The sequence below is a fragment of the Leucopleurus acutus genome (assembly GCF_964270905.1).
Source record: "Leucopleurus acutus genome assembly, chromosome: 8".
Taxonomy (NCBI): Eukaryota; Metazoa; Chordata; class Mammalia; order Artiodactyla; family Delphinidae; genus Leucopleurus; species Leucopleurus acutus.
Window position 1 is genome coordinate 78,800,207 of NC_139151.1, and position 21,130 is coordinate 78,821,336.

A 21,130-nucleotide genomic window follows, 5' to 3' on the forward strand; every position below is an offset into this window, starting at 1 on the left:
ATGTGCTCATAGGGAAAGTTTTCCACAATCCAAGTGAAAAAGCAAGTTGTAGAACTATGTATATAGTATAATCTCATTTCTTATATACATGTATGAACTTATACATGTCTCTCGTATAAATGTATGTATGTATGTAACTGTGTGTGTAGGCATACCTTTATGTAAATCTATATAAACATTAAAAATCTGGAAAGGTATTCTCCAAACTGTTACCATGATTCTCTCTGGCAAATTAATTTGGGGACAAGAGAGTCAGGAGAGAACTTCAGTCATGTACTTTATATAGTTCCATGTTGTTTAAAATTTTATGATCATGTAAGATTTTATAAGAAAAGAAAGTGAAACAGATAAAAATATTTCCTTAAATATAAAACAAAGATCTTCATTATCCAGAATTATACAGCCATAATCTCCATTAATGATTTCTTTTATTTCCAAACTCACTAAGAAATCAATAAATTAGTATACTCATGTGACATGTCACAATTCTTTTGTGCCTGGTATTTATCATTAATGTTTTTTAACTTAGTAATATATCAAATATGGTAAGTTATAATAAAAATATTTGGAATGTTAGTGTACTATAAAACAAATGAATTCCAGATTTCCATTTGTATTTCAGTCTCAGAGCTCTGTGTTTATTAATTTTTTTAAAGCCATTAATGGGCCAGCCCAACCCTTTTAAGTAATTTATTAGAAGAGTAAAGCCTTTCCATTGAGATGTTTTTATAGCTCTAGTCTATCTGTCTAAAAACATCTCAAAGTTAAAACTCACTCCTACGTTTGCAAATCAAGGACACATGTCTGGATGAAGCATTTTTTAGTGGCTTTTTATACTCAAGATGACATTCTCTGAAGTAGGAAAAAAATAGAGTATTTTGAGAAATTGAAATTTGGCTAGACAAATAATGAACCCACAAATCATTGTTTCCCAAATGTTTTATATAAATGGTGTGTTAACTCTCGTTTCCCACTGTTCAAATCATGTAGTGAGTGAGGAGTTACCCTCTTTCTGCCAAAAATGCCATCAGAGCCTTGTGAGCTAATTGGAAAAATGATCATGAAAGAAAAACAAAGAATGTTATAGAACCCTACAAAGCTAAGAAAAAATTTAAAGAATTGTAAATACATCTGGATAAGAAAGGAATGTGAGATTTAGGATCTAGTGTTAAGGGAACAAAAGACACTTAATATACTTTCTCAAGTGCAAGTCTGCCCACAGATTGCACACACTGGACGAGGTTCTTTAAGACATTTCAGTGTAGTATATATTTTCTTCCAGTCACATTCTAAATTCATCTTCCACAGTATATTATCAAACCCTAAATCCATTTACCCACACATATGTTTAAGTCTTTTGTTGAGGTATCCAAACAGGCTGGAGAGCACTTCATTTGTTAAACAACAAATCAGAAAACAGAACTATCTGTTACTTTGTTGAATTTGATTGCTGGCTTGCAGAAAAAGGTTTATGCAGGAGATACACTCACAAGAAAACAACAAGCAAAGTTCCCTCGGATCCCCCTGGCTCTCCTAGAATTTAGCTACAGAATAAGAAACATGTTCCATCTTTGAGATCACTTGAACCTTTGCCTTAGAAACCCCCTAATTTCAAGGTGAACCTATAGGATTCAGACCCATGTTACAGTGTTGATTTGGGAACCATTTGATAATCTTAGGAAGGCATGTTCATCAGTTTATGTCCTCAAATCCATGGGTATCATTTATTTAGTCCCATTTCCAGCTATTTGTGTTAACCTCAACCACCATCAGTGTGTTACACATCTTTCTAAATGTAAAAGTCTTAATTACAAACAGCTGTTTGTAATAATGCATGCTTGACCTAACTGTGCTCAATGTTATAGACAATCTTGTGTCTTGTGTTCAACAGGTGCTTGAAGGAATGCAATGGTTTGCATAGCTAAATCCAAATCTGTAGTACATGTCACTAGGTCTTGGCAGCGTGGGTACAAAGTAAGAATCTCTGGGAGTAAAATTGGTCCCTTGAAAGAAATATTTTTTTAAACCTCTGTCTTCCAAGACTCCTCAATTTTTCCCTCTTGTTTCTTTTACTCTCATCCAAGAGCAGATGCTGCTCCCTGCCTCCCATCTTCTGCCCTAAATGATTCCTGCTCATCTGTCTAACCTCATCTCCTCCAGTTCTTCCCCTTATCACCATGTGCATCTGCAGTGGCCCGTCTTTTCCTCAAGGGCACCAGACTGACCCTTCTCTCAAACCATTTTCCATTGCTCTTCTCCCTGCCTGGAATGTTCTTATACTCTCCTGTCCTCTGTTCTCTCTGCCTACAATGTTTTTCATCCTCTCCCAAAGGCTGGCTCTCTCATCATTCGCTTCTCAGCTTGAGCATTTTCTGCATTTAAAAAAAAGCTTTCCCTGACCACCACACTAATATATTTTCACTCAAATTTCTCTCCACCTCATTTCCCTGTTTAGTATTTTTTACAGCACTTACCACGAACTGGTGGTAAGTGGTGAAATTATCTCATTATGAAATTATCTCATTAATTTTTTTCCTCCTTATTGTCTATGTTCCTCAGTGGAATAATAGCTCCCTGAGGAGCATCTCGAAGTGTTTATGGTGGGCTCTTAAACATGCTTGTTGAAGAAGTGAGTAAATGAATATTGCAATTACTTTTAGTCTCTTCATTGCTACATAGTGATGGGGAGCTCTGGTTTTGAAGTCAGAACTGTATTTGAATTCCAGCCTTGATAATTACCAGCTGAATAAACTTTTGCAAGTTAACAACCTTCTCTGAACTCCAGTTTACTCACCTGTAAAGTAAGAATAATAGTGTCTACCTCATTGGGTTTTGTGAAGATTGAACAAAATAGAGCATCAAACACTGATTAAAGTGTCTGCTCCACAAGAAATGCTCAGTAAACATTAGTAACAAAGTAGTGCTTCTCTCAAAGGATATTTGCATTTGAAAAGATCTCAAGAAGAGACTAAATCTTAATGAGAAGATGCTTGCCTTTCAATCAATGGGATGCCTATTACTAGTGTAGTTTCTTTTGGCAGAAAAGAGATCATGTTAAGAAAGGAAGTTAACTAGCACCCTGCACATCATAGTTTGAAGACAGTGTTTCCAATGGAGAAGGAAGAACTGTCTTTTAGAGGGTGAGACGGGAGGTCAGATATTGGTGAGGAGAAGGTCTTATCCAGCAGCGTTTCCTGGGTGACTTTATCTTAATCAAGTATTGGCCTTGCAGACCCAAAAAATGTCAGTTTCTCGGAGTTGATAACACTAAGTGAGACTGCCTAGCAATGTCCACACTGAAGCATATAAACTAGAGACCAATTTGTTGAATTAGAACAAGAACTCTTAACTTTGAGATGGAAAATATTCCTATTAGCCTAAGCTGTCCATTTTCCCCCTCTATGAAAAAAAAATCTGTGAAAGCCAAATTTTGATATAAAAATATTTTGGTGGGCAAGGAGAACTATTTGTGGGTCTCAAACGTTACTGGATATATGCTGTCAGACACTAATGCAACCATCTGCATTGCCAAAACCTTTGGTGATGCTGGAGGGGTGCTATCAGCTTTCTTCTTCTAACTCCTGGTTTTTAATGTTTCCTCACCTTCAATTGTCACTTTCCTTAGATAATCTTAATATCACTTATCTTGCAACTGCTTGGGTCTTACTAATTCAGACAGGTGAGAGTTGGAAGAAATGTTTCAGCCACTCAGTTCTATGCTAATTTCCTAGAATTAATTTTCTATAATTGTATTCTCAAAACATCTTATTGTTAGGGTCTTATTATGCCTTAGTATATATTATGTTTACAATCTATGTCTGTGAGTTCACACATTTGAAAATTGTCAGTGACTGTAGGAGTAATAAGGATTTGCAGACATTGGGACAGTTCAAAAATATTCCATTTTCGTCCTCCCAATAACACGGTTGGATTGCAGTTCTTTACCTCCTCGAAGAGATGTGTGTTGATTGACTTGCTTAACTAATAAAATGAGTGAAAGTGGTATGTGACACTTACAGATGGGAGTCTTTAAATTCCAGGCATAATTAGCCATGCTTACTGTCCCTCTGCTACAGCATCTGGTGATATGCCAGGTAGTAGAGACTTCATCAGTCTTGATTCCCAAGTTCATGGAGAAGATCCCACTGCCCACACATGATGGGCATGTCATGTGTGTGAGAAATACCTCACAGTTGCTTTAAGCATTCAGCTTTTGCAGTTATTTATTTATGCACCATAACCCAAGCTATCTTCACTAACATAGAAATGAAAATCTCTAGAGTGGACACCTAGATGATATCACTCTTGATGTTATCTGGTTTTTCTTTCCTGTAGAAGTAGTCCAGATTCACCATCTATAAATTAAGATTTTAGATCAGAAGATGTCTAAGGTTCTTCCCAACTTCAATTGTACTTCTCCATTTACTGATGATTTTCCTGAGTGCTACCATTAGGTTCATGTGCATAGGGATCCATTTGTGTTTCCATTCAGCAGCCTGTTCAGATGAGTTTGCAACACTTTTGTGGTCTGATGCTAGGATATTCTTTTTTGGAGATCTTTTGGAGAAAGAACTGTGTTGTTTTTTTGATAGTGTAAAGGAAGATTCCCAGACATATTTTTGCTATTTACAAGAGATTTCTTTCCCAGAGTTTTGAGATAATAGAAACAGAGCTCACTCAACTTTTTTCATGGAAATTGGGAGGTAAAACAAAAAGCTATTGGTGACACTATGAAAAGAAAACATGGTTTAAAAAAAAAAAAGGAAAGGAAGAAAAATTACACCTAAAAAAAAACCAAAGAAAACATGGCTATCGGCTAAAAAATATTGAGGAGGGAAAAAATTGTTCATTGAGCACATGGGAGAAATACTGAAATACTTTGGGAGGAAGAAAACACCCTCATGAAAAGTAAAATATCTGCTATTAGGAATGATTGAGAAAAAGCAACGCTTAAACTAAGTGTATCAATAACCAGTCAATGGACTATGTTTCACAGGTAACAACTCTCTCAGCAGAAGTGATTACTCATCATTAAGATTTATTCAGTTAGCCAAGCAAATGAGAGGGAGAATGCCTCTGCTGAATCTTCCTTATTTCTCACATGTTCATCTTGAATTCCTCACTGAGGATAGTATATAGAATGACTAAATCTCAACTACTAATTCAAAGCCCTTTTTCTCTTCACTATCCCAGGATACAAAATACAGCTGAGAACAAAGTTAGAGCATAAAACACAGCCTTTCCTCCCCTAAGCTCGAATAACAGACTTGTAGCCAAATGGAATTTTACCAAACTTTCTAAAATGAGTAACATTGTGTGAGCACTGTTCCCTTGGGAACTGTATGAAAATGAGATGTCTATCACAAAGGATTCTCCAAGAAAAGCCCTCAAAGAAATGGGCATTTGTCTTGACCTATAGACAACTGCAGAAAATTACAAAAACCTAAGAACAGTTTAAACTAAAAAACTTGAATTTTTCCCAAATATGATAATAAAAAACATATGAAAATTTATTGAAAGTCTATTATTCATTCTTTCAACAACATTTATTGATTGTATATAAGGTGCCAAGAACTGTGCTAGATGTTTTCACATGAACTGTATCATTTGGTCAAGAGCTCTATAAAGTACAGATGAATTTATAGCTGAATGGCTTACGTAAAGTCATGCACCTATAAAGCCTCTTATCCAAGAGATAGTTATTAAGGTTTACTATATTCCAGCACTTTTCTATGCACTAGGGTGATCATTAACATTCAGCTGTGGGGGGGGGGGGTGGGTTCCAAGAATGGGAGTACAAATTGAGGCTCCTACACTACAAAGCTAAATATTTAAAATATAAATGTTACCTATGCACAGTGAGGCCAAACAAACGGAAACCTCAGAGTTTGGAGCAGAGAAAGATTTATTGCAGGGCCATGCAAGAAGAATGGGTGGTTCTTGCATACAGCCAGCTGTATGCATCTCCTCCCAAATTCACATTCAGTAATGTTGCATTGGCAGTTTGAATTTGGCCGTGGTGGGAGAATTTACACCATGGCAAATGGAAAACACTACAAATTGGTTCATTGTTGTTGTTGCTGCTGTTGTTTTCAGAGAGCCTCTTGTTAAACATTTACCAGCATACCACTGCTTGTGACAACCTAACTGTTGAATAAAATATGTTCTATCCCCCAACCTTGAAAAATATACCTTCAAAATAATCTAGGAGGCCAAGTTTGAATTTATAATTCCCAGATTCCTGTTGTTCTGCACCAGATTTTGACAGGGAAGGGAGAGCCAGCCCGTAGACTCTAGCCCTCAGCCGGCAACCTGAGGCCACAGCTCTGTCCACTTCTCATCAATCTCAAGTTTCACCCTTCACTGGGAGGAAGATCATGTGGACACTCCAGAAAACACATGTAAGCTCATCTATCTGTACACCACACACACATGCAGAGCTGCCCCTGGACCACCCCTTGGGCCTAGGGTTTTTCATATCAGGGGTGCTGTACAACCTCAGTGGCCTAGCGGAAGAGAAGAGAATGGTTACAGACCCTGGTAGCAGACACAAGTCTTTGCAGGTCTGAAATGTCAGGGTCTGGGTTCACAGAGCATCATCTAGAATGCAGGGATGGTACAGGCTCCAGGTGGGTCCCCCGGTCCCATGTGAAGTCACCTATGGGGAGTGGTATGGATGGAGAGGGGCCAGAGTAGAGCCCCCTAAAACACAGGGCACAGCGTAGAGTCCTCTATTGTTTGTCCTAAGAATGATACTAAATACAGAAGTCTCAAAGTCCTCATGGAGCTCATATTTCACTAAGAGGACATATAATGGTTTAAATATCAAATATTTAAATATTTTTTAAAAAATTATTTTCAAGATCAAATTGGTTATATTACCACCCCTCTTTAAGATTAGTAGTGACTATTAATCGTAAGATTAATAGTGACTATTTATGGACAGATTATTTTTTCAGAAATTACTAAGTTCTTGGAGACTGACTAAAAATTCAGAGCTTGGCTATTGATTTTGGTTCACAAAATGATTACCAATATTTACTTTTCATCACAGTATTTGTTATGCTGTCTGAGGAAGGACTCAGGACAGCTTCCCACTCAATATAAGTGTTCCTCCTACCTTCCTGAATGAGTCCTTCTGCAGGTTCTGGGCTGGGCTTGCTCCGTGCTCATGGGTCCCATCACCCTAGATAATGAAAGTATTTTTGTTATTTACCTGAAAATTAGAAACTTGTGGGCACAGAGAGCTGGTTTTTCAGTGCTTACCAGCATACCACTGGGTTACACATATGTATGGTAAATACTTCAGTGTAGACTAAAAAAATTTTTAACAGCTATTACTTTTGGGAAAAGTAATTCAAAAGAAAGAGAAGGAAGGCTTTTCATTGATTGTATTTCCATATTTTTCTGAATAATAATATGAGGTCAGTGGGATTATGGGTCATTTTGGTTTTCTTCTTTATAGAGAAGTATGTATAAATTATAGTCTTTTTAATATCATTAATTTTTGTGTGTGTGTTTTCAACCTTTATGAAATGACTAAAATTTAAACAGAAAGAATGCTACTATCTATTGACTGTATAGGAAGTATCATGTGCAAATCCTGTTAGTTTTTCCTCCTTCAAAAGTGGACATGGTGTAAACAGCAGAATCTTTCCATAGGCACTAGATTTCACTGAAACTAAAGAGTCCTGCCAGTTAGCAATGTTTTCTTAAGCCCAAGTCACCCTCTTTAGCAACACCAGATGCTACATATGATACAGGTATGTTGCCTCTGGAGTCTCCAGGCTCCAGTGGCTTTCCTCCTCTGGAAACACCAGCCACCTTCAAATCTGCAAGTGAGATCTTGCTCAGTCTCATCAAATTCTGCCACGTGGACAACACCAAAGAAGCCTTTCAAGTCATCAAGACCATCTTTCATTTGTGCATGCTCACTGAAATGAGGGCATCATTCATTCTATTTCTGTTTAAAATAAAAACGGAGTTACAATGTGTTTCTAACGTCTAACTCATTGGCTGTACTTAAGTTCAATTAGCTGTACTTAACATGGAATTAACTTTGAAAATAAATTTTTCTTCAGCCTAAACCTAAAAGAAACACATGGGCAAAATATCAACATTTCTGGCTCTGGTACGGATGTCACCTCTTGTGCGTTTTGTGACATTCTGTAGTCCATGAACCTCTACAGTCTCATTTTCTCTATCTGAAACCCAGAATTTTAACATTGTTTGCCACTGCCAGGATAGTACACTGAGAGACCATATATGAAAGCAAGCTGAAAACTGTAAAGGGTTAATACAGATAGAAGAGAGGCCTCAGGGAAACGCTTATTTTTTTTTTCAATCTTAAAGAGGCTTCTCACAGTCAAGAGTAGGATTTGTCTGTTTGCTTTCAATGTGGGAATTAATTCTTTATGTGCAGGTGTTTAAACTTTAACCTTAACAGGTTTGTTTATTGTTGTCGTTTTGTTTTCTTTCACTCTTCTGTTAGAAACCGTGTTCATGCAACCCAGTTTTTCAACAATGTTCTGAAAGCTGGAACAGAATTTACCTAATTTATTCCAGTAATTGTTACTAAAGCACAAAGTGTGAAATAAAAGTCAGTGGAGTGTATGGACACCAAGGGGGGAAAGCGGCAGGGGGCGGCGGCGGTGGTGTGATAAATTGGGAGATTAGGATTGACATGTATAAACTGATGTGTATCCAATGGATCACTAATAAGAACCTGCTGTATAAAAAAGTAAATTAAATTAAGTTAAATTTTAAAAAGTCAGTGGAGTGTATTTCTACAATATTATGTCATCTTAATGTTTAAAATATAATTAACTGATTGCTTCTGGCATACCTATCACCTCAGTTACTGTGGGTTTAAAGTGCTGGCAACACTGATGGAGGACCCCCATGTCCACACACCTTCTCCTCCCATATGTGGGAAACAAAACCTGCCTGATTTTCACTGGATTCCTGCGTGTCAGTCTTTTGACCTGGAGACTTGGGGGAGGGAAGAAGGAAGATGGAGGAGGAGACCACTGATGAAAGGACACAGTTTAAATTTTACTGTGAAAGAGCTGACAGGGCATCATTAATGGAGGGGACGCTGCAGTTCTGGAAGGGGGGAGTTATCCTGGGCAGGAGACCTTAGAAGAGGCCACGGAGAGTGGATCTGCATTTTCTCTCTCTCTCTCTCTCTCCCTCCCTCCCTCCCTCTCTCCCTCCCTCCCTCCCTCCCTCCCTCCCTCTCTCCTCCCTCCCTCTCTCCTCCCTCCCTCCCTCCCTCCCTCTCTCTCTCCCTCCCTCCCTCCCTCTCTCCCTCCCTCCCTCCCTCTCTCTCTCCCTCCCTCTCTCTCCTTCCCTCCCTCCCTCCCTCTCTCTCCCTCCCTCCCTCCCCCCCCCCTCTCTCTCATTAGCTCTTTTGTGGCTGCCTGTCTGAGTCTCACAGCTGTGGAGTCCTTCAGGCAAGAATCAACAAGTTGTGGGCTAAGGCTGTTTAGGTGTCTTCCTGGGAAGGGTGGTGTTTGGTGAGAGGAGGGCAGAGGACTCATAGGTCACTTTCCTGGACTTCAGTTGCCACCTGCAGACTTTCTTCTAATGGAATCTGGACCCCCGTTAAGAACTAGGACCTGAGACTTGCCCACCAGCCCTCCCCCTGCACGGGGCACGCACCTACTGAAGGCCCGGCAGCCAGGCTCTGGGTCCCTGGCAGGCTGCCCACCCTGGTCTTTCCCTTTTGTTGCCCTAAGGGCTGTGTGTTGGGAGTCAAGTCACTTGGCAACCAGGTGCCTTCAGAAAAGCCCCATGCTCTCTGGCCGCTACTGTTCACTCCAGCCAAAGAGGCAGAGAAAGGAGGGCATCGGGCTCAGGAGGGACCATCCCAGCCTTCCTACTAGCCCCTGAGAACTAGTCAAGCTCCCTCCAAAGAGACTCATATGGAATATTCTATGGGCACGGAGGTACCAGCTCATCTCTGCTCAGGTGGGAGCTAGTAGCTCCTCCCTGTTAAATGTGCATCTCAATGTCTTTTCTCCAAGTGAGTTTTTCAACAATAAACCTGCTGCCCTGAACAGGTGGGACAGGAGTAACGGAGTTCCTTCACTTGCTGCTGCTGGCTCAGGGGCAGGAGATAAGACAGGTGAGAACTGTTCTCCTTTTACCAGGAAAGATTCTAACTATGGCAATGCATTGCAGTGAGTCCTGGGGTTTTGTGGTTTTAGACACTAGTAGAAGTTAAAGTATTTTCTCTTTCTAACTCCTTCTCCTCTAGGCCATAAAAGCTCTTCACTTTTTTTTTTTTTTTTAATCTCCAAGCTCCCGTCAGGAGTTGCTACACCTTCAGATTGGGACATCCTTCCTCATTTGCAAACCTCAGCTGTGTCTGGGGGCAGGGCAGCAGTGGTGCTGCCAGGAACAGGAAGAAAGGCTTCCAAGTCAGAGCAGTACATCAGACGTAGGGAAACTGGGGGCAGATACATCTGGAAGGTGACGGGCATCAGGAGGCTACCTGCCCAAAGGACATTGAAGATCAAAGCTGATGTTTTCTTTCCTTGGTAAATTTTGCATGACTTGGCACACAACGCACATCTGAGAACAGGTATAACTGAGCTCAACTTTCCCTTATTTTGAAGGGCTTGTGGATTCGGGTCTACGGATTGGGGGTGGGGTGGGGGGAGTATCCGATTGGAAATCCAGTCACATGCATCTCACGGCCATGTGGGCTGAGATGGGGATGGTCCATCCGGCATTAGGAATAGGCTTGATTTTGGAATGCAGTGGATCTGATTGCTTCTTGGCAGCTTCCTTTTCCCAATTATGTTTGGCTTAGTCTCGTAGTCAAATTACTTTGCAGTCCCTAAGCTGATCCAGGAAGCATACAGCGGGCACAGAGAGGATACTGTCTAAAAAGTAGACTGGGTGAAGGGGGAGGGGGTTCTGGCTGGAAACTGGAAATGTTCACTAACTAATCCACCACCCAGCCCAGAGAAAGTGACTGTATATTACACCTTGGCCCTTTGTTAAGCCCCCAAACTGAATGTAACATGCTTTTTTAGAATATTGGTCAATTAAGGCTATTTTGCTTCCTGAATATAGCTCAAGAAGACATAGGACAGGTATTTTGAATTGATTTTATTTGAAAACATAGAATTTCTCATAATGAATATATGTTCTGTTGCAAAGATTTAGAAACCTTCTTAAAATCTAGACCCAGTACTCTGCTTTACCTTGGTAAACAAATGAATTGATAATTTGAGTTTCAATCTGAATGTAGTAATGCCACCAGACTGAAGCTAAAATTTTCCTTTTTATAATTTAGGAAGGAAGTGTTTGCATAAAATGTGATACCTTAAAAAAATGTGGTACTTTAAATAAGGGAGCAGTCAGAAGGGTAAACCTACTCAAGAGAATGGTCCAGTTTTACTAGTGGCTTCAAAGAATTCATTATTCCCCTGAGAGTATATTCATGAATTATTAAGTAACTCAGCCACTTATTAAATCAAGGTAGAGAAAAAAAAAGCAATAACTTCTAAAAGTTAAAAGGACTTAGGTAGCAAACGTAATGAGTAGAGTATGTATTTATTCAAACCATATTAAAGTTCACACATTACAAATGCAGTTTGGTCAACTTCTACCTTACCAAGTGGAAACTGAGTTTTATGATTTAAAGGTTGTGTATAAAGGAATAATAATATTTTAAGCCTTTATGGTGTAATGTCTGAAAACTTCTTCCTGTCCTCTCCTTTCAATGATGAAATGTCGGATGGTGAGGTCAATGAACAACCAATAATCATGAGAGTTAGCTACTATTTTAACAGTACCTTTTTGGTAAATTGAAGTTATTGCCTGGAAAATTATTCAGCCACAGATTCTCCATGAGGTAGTCCTGTGTAGTGGTCACAATTTCTATTTCCTCTGCCTTCAAATCAGTTTCTTTACCTCTTGAAGCTTAAGATCATCTGTAAAAGGGAAGTGATGGAACGGATCTCACAGTGTTTTCTGGAGGATTAAATAAGGTTTGTGCAGTCGAAAGCATCATTAGAGCAGCTAGAACATAAAAAGTGCTAAATACATGGTTTTGTGATACACCTCGCACACCTACCCATATGATTTGCATGTTTCTTGCATTTTGATCATTTTTTTGATCCTAATACCTAAAAGCAGGAGGTCAAACACAGAGAATCCTGTTCTATGACAGCAAGTCTGATGACTTACCAGAGGAAGAGAAAATAGATATTAACAGATCCTGACATTTGATAACATGAGTCCACTCTATCTGGTCTTCCATTATAAAAATCAGTCCAAAAATGACGGCCTTTTATTTTGGAGGGTGAGTAATCTAGCAGATGAATCAGCCTTTTCAGGTGCATATTATTAATCTCCAGCAATTTTAATTTTAAATATAGTAACTATGTAGTTTCTACATCAACTTCCTGAGAATCCTAACTAAAACCTCTAATTCAAATTAGTTGTAATTCGCATTTGAGGAATTTTTGCACTCTCTTGTATAGAACCAGAAGTTGTTCACTTTCTATGTGTGTACTGGACTGGCAAATCCAGGTTTGGGGCATCCTCTCCCTCTAGCCAGCAGTATGTGCTTGGACAAATCATACCCAACATCTCTGAGCTTCCACTTTCCTTGCATAAAATTAGAGGGCACTTAACCCAGTGATATTGAAGATTGTTTCTTTCCAGCTCTGAGATTTCTAGTTCTAAGTTTCTTTTATTTCCAAGATCAATACATAAGATAACTTTCAGAGCTACTTTCTTGATTTTCCAAACCAGCTGACAAAATTTGAGTTTATAAAATTTTAAAGATGACAAAAATCACACCCATGGCTTAAGTAAGATAATCTCTGAAACAATTTAGTTGTGCAAAACAGGAGTGCCAAACACACTTCCATAACTCTGAAGGGGAAAAATATGGTAAGTGAGTTAGGAAGGAAAACAACAACACATACACATCAAGTGATGGGATGAAGTTAAAAGAAATCTGTCCCATCAGATAGTAATCCCCCCTGACCTGAATCCAAGGTCTATTTTCCAGGACAGGTAAAACTACTTCCTCCCACAAAAGTCAAGCTGATATTTCATAAACTAAATTATACTTGTGAATAATAAGCAGAATAGTTAAGTATAAAATAAATAAACATTTTCATTTTATAGGACCTCTTTAATTCAGCGAAAAGGTCACACTGAGATAGATATAAAGAGAGAGAGATGCAGATATGGATATATATACATACATATCTAGGAGCATCAAACTTTTTCTTTTTTTCTCTTTTCTTCAGAGAAACACAATAGTTTATCAAATAACTAAATGGTCATTATGCTTCAACAGGGCTCAGGCTTTTTTTAACATCTTTATTGGAGTATAATTGCTTTACAATGTTGTGTTAGTTTCTGCTGTATAACAAAGTGAATCAGCTATATTTATACCTATATCCCCATATCCCCTCCCTCTTGCATCTCCCTCTCAGCCTCCCTACCCCACCCCTCTAGGTGGTCACAAAGCTCTGAGCTGATCTCGGTAACAGGGCTCAATTTTAACAAGTCAGATTGAAAAACAGATTTCAACAAATCACACACACGTACAAGCCTATTCATTTTCATGAAGAATCTGTTTTCAAGTTCTGATGATCCTTGATGGTTTCTTCCTGTTTAAATTTTCAGCCCATTTGCCCCAATACAGCTTTAAATAAATCAAGAAAAGTTGAAGAGGGAAACTGTTTTCCCATTGCTCCCTGCTTTTGTTTGGATGACCATTCACATTTGTCATGAAGTTGAGAAAGGAATTGTGAAGTGTAGAAGTAACCCACCAAGTTCCTTCATAGATACCCAAACAATTTAACTTCAGCAACACCCAGGTCTTTCCAGTTCTTCCACCCTCTCCCAGGTGCCTCAGGCAGCCTCCATCAACCACCCTCCTGATGTGGCCACTGCTCTCGAAATACCCTCCTCAGAACATCCATTTCAGGAGGGCTGGGGGGAAGAGTCTCAGGTTCCCCTAATACCTGGGAATGCACTTTCCCTCTCCAGTTCAAATTTGCTAAGCAGAAGAAGAAAAATAAAGAAAAAAGAGAGAGAAAGCCTAAAAAGGAAGGTTGGATTGTAACTAGTGTCTGTTAGTGCAGATACATCTATCGGTGTGATCAGTTCAACAGTTAGTGAGACTTGGCACAGTGCCAAGTTAAGTACAGAACAGTATTTATTGTGGTAGGAGATGCACCCTTCAAACAATGTATCCATTAAGAATTCAATGTGTTATGACCCAGCAATCCCACTACTGGGCATATACCCTGAGAAAACCATAATTCAAAAAGAGTCATGTACCACAATGTTCACTGCAGCTCTATTTACAATGGCCAGGACATGGAAGCAACCTAAGTGTCCATCGACAGATGAATGGATAAAGGAGATGTGGCACATATATACAATGGAATATTACTCAGCCATAAAAAGAAACGAAATTGAGTTATTTGTAGTGAGGTGGATGGACCTAGAGTCTGTCATACAGAGTGAAGTAAGTCAGAAAGAGAAAAAGAAATACCATATGCTAACACATATATATGGAATTAAAAAAAAATAAAAATGGTTCTGAAGCACCTAGGGCCAGGACAGGAATGAAAAAACAGACGTAGAGAATGGACTTGAGGACAAGGGGAGGGGGAAGGGTAAGCTAGGATGAAGTGAGAGAGTGGCATGGACATATATACACTAACAAATATAAAATAGATAGCTAGTGGGAAGCAGCCGCATAGCACAGGGAGATCAGCTCGGTGCTTTCTGACCACCTAGAGGGGTGGGATAGGGAGGGTGGGAGGGAGATGCAAGAGGGAGGGGGTATGGGGATATATGTATATGTATAGCTGATTCGCTTTGTTATAAAGCAGAAACTAACACACCATTGTAAAGCAATTATACCCCAATAAAAATGTTTAAAAAAAATTCAATGTGTAAAATTTATAAAAATCCTTTCTACCAAGACATTTTCAAGCTCATTAATAAACACTTTATTGACAATGAGTTAAGCTTAGAATATACACTGATACACATGAAAGTTTAACGATAAAAATAAGAAGGTTTTTTTCCTTAATTGTCTTACTCTTGGGAGAACTTAAGATGGTATCATCTGTATTCTGGTATTCCCCAACCTCTTTCTCCTGCTGTTTACTTGGGTAATTGCCATAGATTTTTCACTGGGCAGGGATGTTTCCAGTTAATTTGGGATAGTATAACCAGACCCTTAAATAGCATGCAACACATAAGAACAAAAAGAATAAACATAGTAAACTCTTCTTTAGCTCAGAGGTTGGCAAATATTTTCTGTAAAAGGGCAAATATTATATTTTTTGGCTCTGCAGGCTGTATACATTCCCTGTCACATGTTCTTGTTTTATTTTTTCAAACCTTATAAGAATGTAAAAACTATTCTTACCTCATGAGCTGTACAAAAACTTCTGGCCCACAGGCAGTACTTTGCCTGTCCTTGATCAAGTTATATAAGTCATGCTTTTACTTCAGTAGATACAATCGTACTTAAATACAGAATAGAGTTCTATTTTTCCTCCTCATATGTAAAGCTAGAGCTATCATTCAAATATATATTAAATATCTTCTATGTGTCTGCTGCACTAGAGGATACAAAGATCACCATGAAGTTTCAGACCTCAAAAAAAAAGTGAGATAATTATGAAAGTAAACAAAAAATAAGGAAGACTGGGCACAAATGGCATTGATAGTTGTCTGAAAGGCTCCAAAATGCCTCCTTAAAGATGTCTATATGAGTAAGTTTTAAAGGGTGTGATCAATGCTGCTGAATGCATATTAACTCTATCTTATTCTCCTTCCTCACTAATAAAACATTGATTTCTGCAGAGCAAGCATGTGACTAGTAAACAGCTATGTTTCCCAGCTTCCCTTGTAGCTAAGGTTAGATTGTGATATAATTCTGGTCAATGAAATATATTTGGAAGTTGCTAGATGGGGAAATGTTTTAAAATGAGGTAGACTTAGCTGCCACATGATGTTTTTCCTTTTCCCTTCCTCCTCTCTGGAATGTAGATGTGATATCGGTGATGCAGCAGTCATTTTGCAAACATGAGGCAAGAAGTAGAAGGAGAAAATCTACCAGTAGCCTGGGCTTCCCATGGTTCTGTGAAATCACATTACCATCACTGGACAGTCATGTTAGGACTTCTTTTCACACAAGAAAAATAAACTCCTTGCTTATTTAAGCCTCTATTTGTCAGATCATCTGGATACAGATAGGTTGGCTCATGAAAAGAAAAGTTTGTGAAAGGTCATCCCAAGCAATGGGGGCAGAATGAGCTGAGGAACTGAGATTTGAAAGTATGGAGGTTGAACGATAGAAAATATTTAGTTTGGCTGGAGCCAGTGTACTTGGACATCAGTTAAAATAGCACAGGTATGATTATTACACTTTCAATTTGTGGAGTATTTTTCTCCCTTAAAACATTTCCAGAGCTTTTATGCAAACATAAAAGTGCCTGTCTTGGTTCTGAACTTATTATCTAAAATTACTGTGAGAAAAACAAGGAATTCTTTTCATCTGGATCCTGACTCAGCACGTTTATCTTGTTTACTTTCAGTCACTGTGTTTCTGTTTACAGCTCATGAAATACTCTCATCAGAACAAAGGTCCTAGCGTTGATAAGTGAAACCACAAACTCAAGCAAATAGCAGAAGCCAGAGTCCATTTGAATTGAAGTCAAGTTCAGAGCCGATCTTCCTGAGAGTCCTTTTAACACTGATTTGTCATAGCAGGTAGCTGACAAGATTTACCCTCGAGGACCAGAAACATGCACTGTGCCATCCAAAAGGCAGAAGCGCTGGATGGGGCTCATTTGATGCGAATCCTCTGGCAGGATGGTGTAGAGTCTGTCTACCCCGCTGTGTGGCTGAGGGACAACTGTCAGTGTCCCGACTGCTACCTGGATTCTGCAAAAGCACGGAAACTTCTCATCGAAGCTCTTGATGTGAACATCGGTATCAAAGGCTTGACGTTTGACAGGAAAAAGGTAACTATCTCTAAATTATCTCTGCCTTCTCTCTCAACTTAAATAAAGGAACTAGTCTCCAATAATTTACATAATGAATCATATTTTATTAGATCATATTTTATAAATAAAGCCGTGATTGCATAGTCCTTGGTGCGAAGTCCACATGCTTACTAAATGGAAGCTTCTGCTATTAGTATTACTATTTTTATTACTACTGCTATTATTTTAATAAAATGTACAGTGTTGCTCATTATTCCTTCAGTGAGTGGCAGCCTTGAAGACACAATCAAACTATGTCTCTAATAAAAGGAATGCCCCTGGGCTTCAGTTTACTCATCTAGAAATGAGGGATACTAACAAAATTTGTTCCTAGAGATGATGTGAAGATTCAATGAGCTAATATGAGTAAAACTCTTAGCATGTGGCTGGCATATGGTGAGCGCTCAAAAACTTGCATTGATGAATATTTTTAGTCAAATTCGTGAGTAAATGTGTAAGGCTTTGTATGGGATTCCTGAGAGCATAGCTCTCAAAACCACAAACTAGATGTGGCCTCACCCTGTGTTTCTCTCTTCCAAATTTGCTAAGGTAGTTATCAGAAGAGCAAGTGTGACCAGCAAGGTCATCCTCTCCCACTCTTGTCTCCATCTCGAATTAAGGACTTTACCCCCAGGGTTCAGTGCTTGCTAGCTGTGGGACCTTAGACATGTTATTTCCTCTTACTTTGCTCCCCTGAAAAATGTGAGTATTAGTTATTGCTTCTCCCTCAAGTTGTATGAGGACTAAGTGGGTTATATTTATAGCGCTCATTGTATAGTATACACTCAAAATGGTGTTATTCTTACTATTATTATCTGCCTCATCATCATCATTACTATTTCTGACACTCTTGGCAGGAATATTAATTGATCTCTAACCATCACAGAAAGTTTAGGGACCACAGGTTTTCAGAATATAGAACAAGAACTCAGATCTAGCCAGGTTTTATTTCTTTGTGATATTTAAAGGGCCTCAGATCTCAGCTGTATCCCCTTGGCTTTCAGTTTCCTTGTTTTCCAAAAGCTTATTCTATGCCTGTGAGTATATAAGTTAAAAAACAGAAAGAAAAAAGAGCAAGGGCTCATTCGATTCCCTGATAACCTTAAATAACATTCAGAAACAGCAAGAGTGGAGAACCAAAGTACATAGAAGCATAATAAACGTTTAAGTGATATTTGCTTTCTGTATTATAAGGTTCATATCACGTGGCCAAACGACCACTACAGTGAATATGAAGCTGATTGGCTGAAGAAAAGATGCTTTTCACAGCAGGCCAGAGAAAAGCTCCAGAGAGAATTGTTTTTGCCAGGTAACCTTGCTATGGTCTTCAATGTCCTTTAAAACTTGTCTGGTAAGAAATTTGCTCAGAAGCAAATTAAAACCCTTGTGCTTTGGTTAAAATATTATTGTAATTTATGTGGAACGTTTAATGATTTACCAACACAGATCATGTAGGTAGAGATGGAAAGAAACATAGAGCAGTTCTAGACATTCTAAAGAGACAGAAAGAAAAGAAATGCAGCAAATATTTATCCTTGTCATCTAACACAAAAACTGGCACACCATAGATACTCCGTAAGTGTTCCCTGCAAAGCAGCAGGATGAACCAGAGGCAGACTTGCCCTTAAGAATTTTATCTAAGGCCAGAACCACACAGAATCAATAAGGCAGAAATTCCTAACCTGGCATCAGATAAAGCTATGTGATCTATGAACCTCATGAAATGATATACACAACATTGACAACACTGAGTGTGCATGTAAGCGTGTGTGTGTGTGTGTGTGTGTGTGTATGTGTGTCAGGCTTGTGCACAGCAAATTGCTTGGGGAGAGTTTATATGAATCCCAAGGGAATCTGTGAACACAGAAACGTTCAGAAAGTCTCCAGTAAAAAGATTCGGTCGAAAAGGAAGACTTTATTCTTTGTTGGTTTTTTTAAAATTTGCTTTCAGTCTTTTTTCTTTTTTTATTGAAGTATAGTTGATTTACAATGTTGTGTTAATTTCTGCTGTACAGCAAAGTGATTCAGTTATACATATATATATATATACACATTCTTTTTTATATTCTTTTCCATTATGGTTTATCACAGGATATTGAATATAGTTCCCTGTGCTATACAGAAGGGCCTTGCTGCTTATCCATCCTATATATAATAGTTTGCATCTGCTAACCCCAAACTCACTCCATCCTTCCTCCACTTCCCCTTTGGCAACTATGAGTCTGTTCTCTATGAAGAAGACTTAATTTTTGATCTGAGAGACAAAGTAAATACTTAATATAGATAAAAAGTTATTTTTTAAATACGATCTTTGGAGATACACAGTAATACAGCTCAAACAGAGGTGCTGGGGAGAAATGGGAAGTATTAATACTTTACTCTCTGTGTATTTTGAAGATTTGTGTCATAAGATGATGTGGGTCAAAGGCCCACAAATTCATGTTTTCAAATTCTGAAAACATGCTGATTCATATGTATTTACTAGAACCTTGACTTCTACAAACACACTAACAAGCCAACTTTCCCTGAACATTCTTTTCTGCTGTTTACCAGATATATTGGACCACTGTCCCTTTGGGCAACTGACCAGCCTTGTTGGATTTTATACACACCTCTTCTGGGATTTCTGGGTCATACACCAAGATAGCAATTTTACCTTACTCCTTTCGAATCTGAAATTCTCAAACATGTGTGGTAACTGCATGGTTTTCAATGTTAGACTTACAACAGTTTACTGGGTGTGGAGATGTTACTAAATAGCCAACTTGAACCCCACAGCTTCACCTTGTCCCATGGTTATCAATAGGGTATGACGTGGTCCCCTTCCTGTTCGAGCATAGTCCAGTCTTATCAAGAGCTAGCTTCCTCCATTCTCTTAATCTCAACATTCTGACACCTGACAATGTTTTGCTCTAGTGCTTTCTGTCTAAACCACCAGGAATCCATTTTCCTCTTTATCTAGTCCAGCTAGCTGGTGGAATCCAGATGGATATCAAGGGAAAGATGTTTTTCCTGCCTTCCCCCCAGTGAGTGCTTTGCTAGATTCTTCAAAGAGTCTTCAGTTACAAAACTGAGTGGCAACTGTCTGGGTCAAATAGCAATATCACAAGTATATTATTATTTTTTATTTATTTTAGATTTCTTCTGGTACTCAAAATATTTTTCCTTAACTGTGCCCTAATTTTGTAATCCCGTTGGATTTTACTCTAATTTCCTTCGAGTTCTTCTTTTGATTATTTTCAGGGAATAAAAGCCAACTTTTTATTATTACAGCTTATGCTTTTAAGCATTGTAAAAGTATATGGCCACCCCCTCCATTAATATTTCTTGACGGGTTCAGTTTTATAGCTTACATTTCTCAGTACTATCAGGCAGTAGCAGGATGGAAATGATACTACATTCAGTTAAACAGTGGAAAAAACTAGTCACACTGACAGGCTGCAATCATGAATAATATAAGGAGGACTGGCTGCTAGTTAGACAACGGAAACTATTTTAATGGTTTAAAACAAGATCAGATTTTGAAAATATATTCTCAAGCTGTGCAATTGGTAGGTGAAAGAAGAAATTAATGGACCATTTTTGAAATATTGCTTCTATGGCTTTTTGCCTGTAGAATTTGACACCTTATTTCCCTGCCATTGCATATTTTCAAACATTCATACTCAGAACAAGTAAACAAACTCAGTTACATTTGTCAAAGAATTTTGTTTTTAGTCCTCAGTGGCAATGTTTCCTCTACTGCTCTTTCCTTAGAGTGAGGAAACACTTTTAAAATCTGGCGTCAAGATGAAGATCACTTTTCCTTGATCTTTGCTTGGCACTAGATGTTGAACTCAAAAATGAAAAAAACATCAGCCAGAAAAAACTCTTGTCATGGGACAGACACAGCTGGAAAGAAGGCATGGGTAACGATCATTCCGTCATAAATTTCTATTCAACTGCACGTATATCGCGCACCTATCTCATGTGGGAAGCTGTAAGGAAATACCAGGTTTTAAAAAGACATGGATTCTGCCCTAGAGGATTTATCCAGTCTAGGAGGGGACACTAGGCATGGAAACAAATAAGTATGGTAC

General features: G+C 38.6%; 1 protein-coding gene across 1 annotated transcript in view; it reads left to right on the forward strand.

The window, feature by feature from the left end:
* Positions 1-10,180: 10,180 nt before the first annotated feature.
* BBOX1 (gamma-butyrobetaine hydroxylase 1) overlaps positions 10,181-21,130 on the forward strand; it is a 77,447-nt gene continuing 66,497 nt past the window's right edge. The window contains exons 1-3 of the mRNA XM_082845274.1: positions 10,181-10,588; positions 16,774-17,030; positions 18,246-18,360. Of these exons, the coding sequence (XP_082701400.1) occupies positions 16,812-17,030; positions 18,246-18,360 (334 nt within the window). The 5' untranslated portion in view covers positions 10,181-10,588; positions 16,774-16,811. The remainder of the gene's footprint in view (positions 10,589-16,773; positions 17,031-18,245; positions 18,361-21,130) is intronic.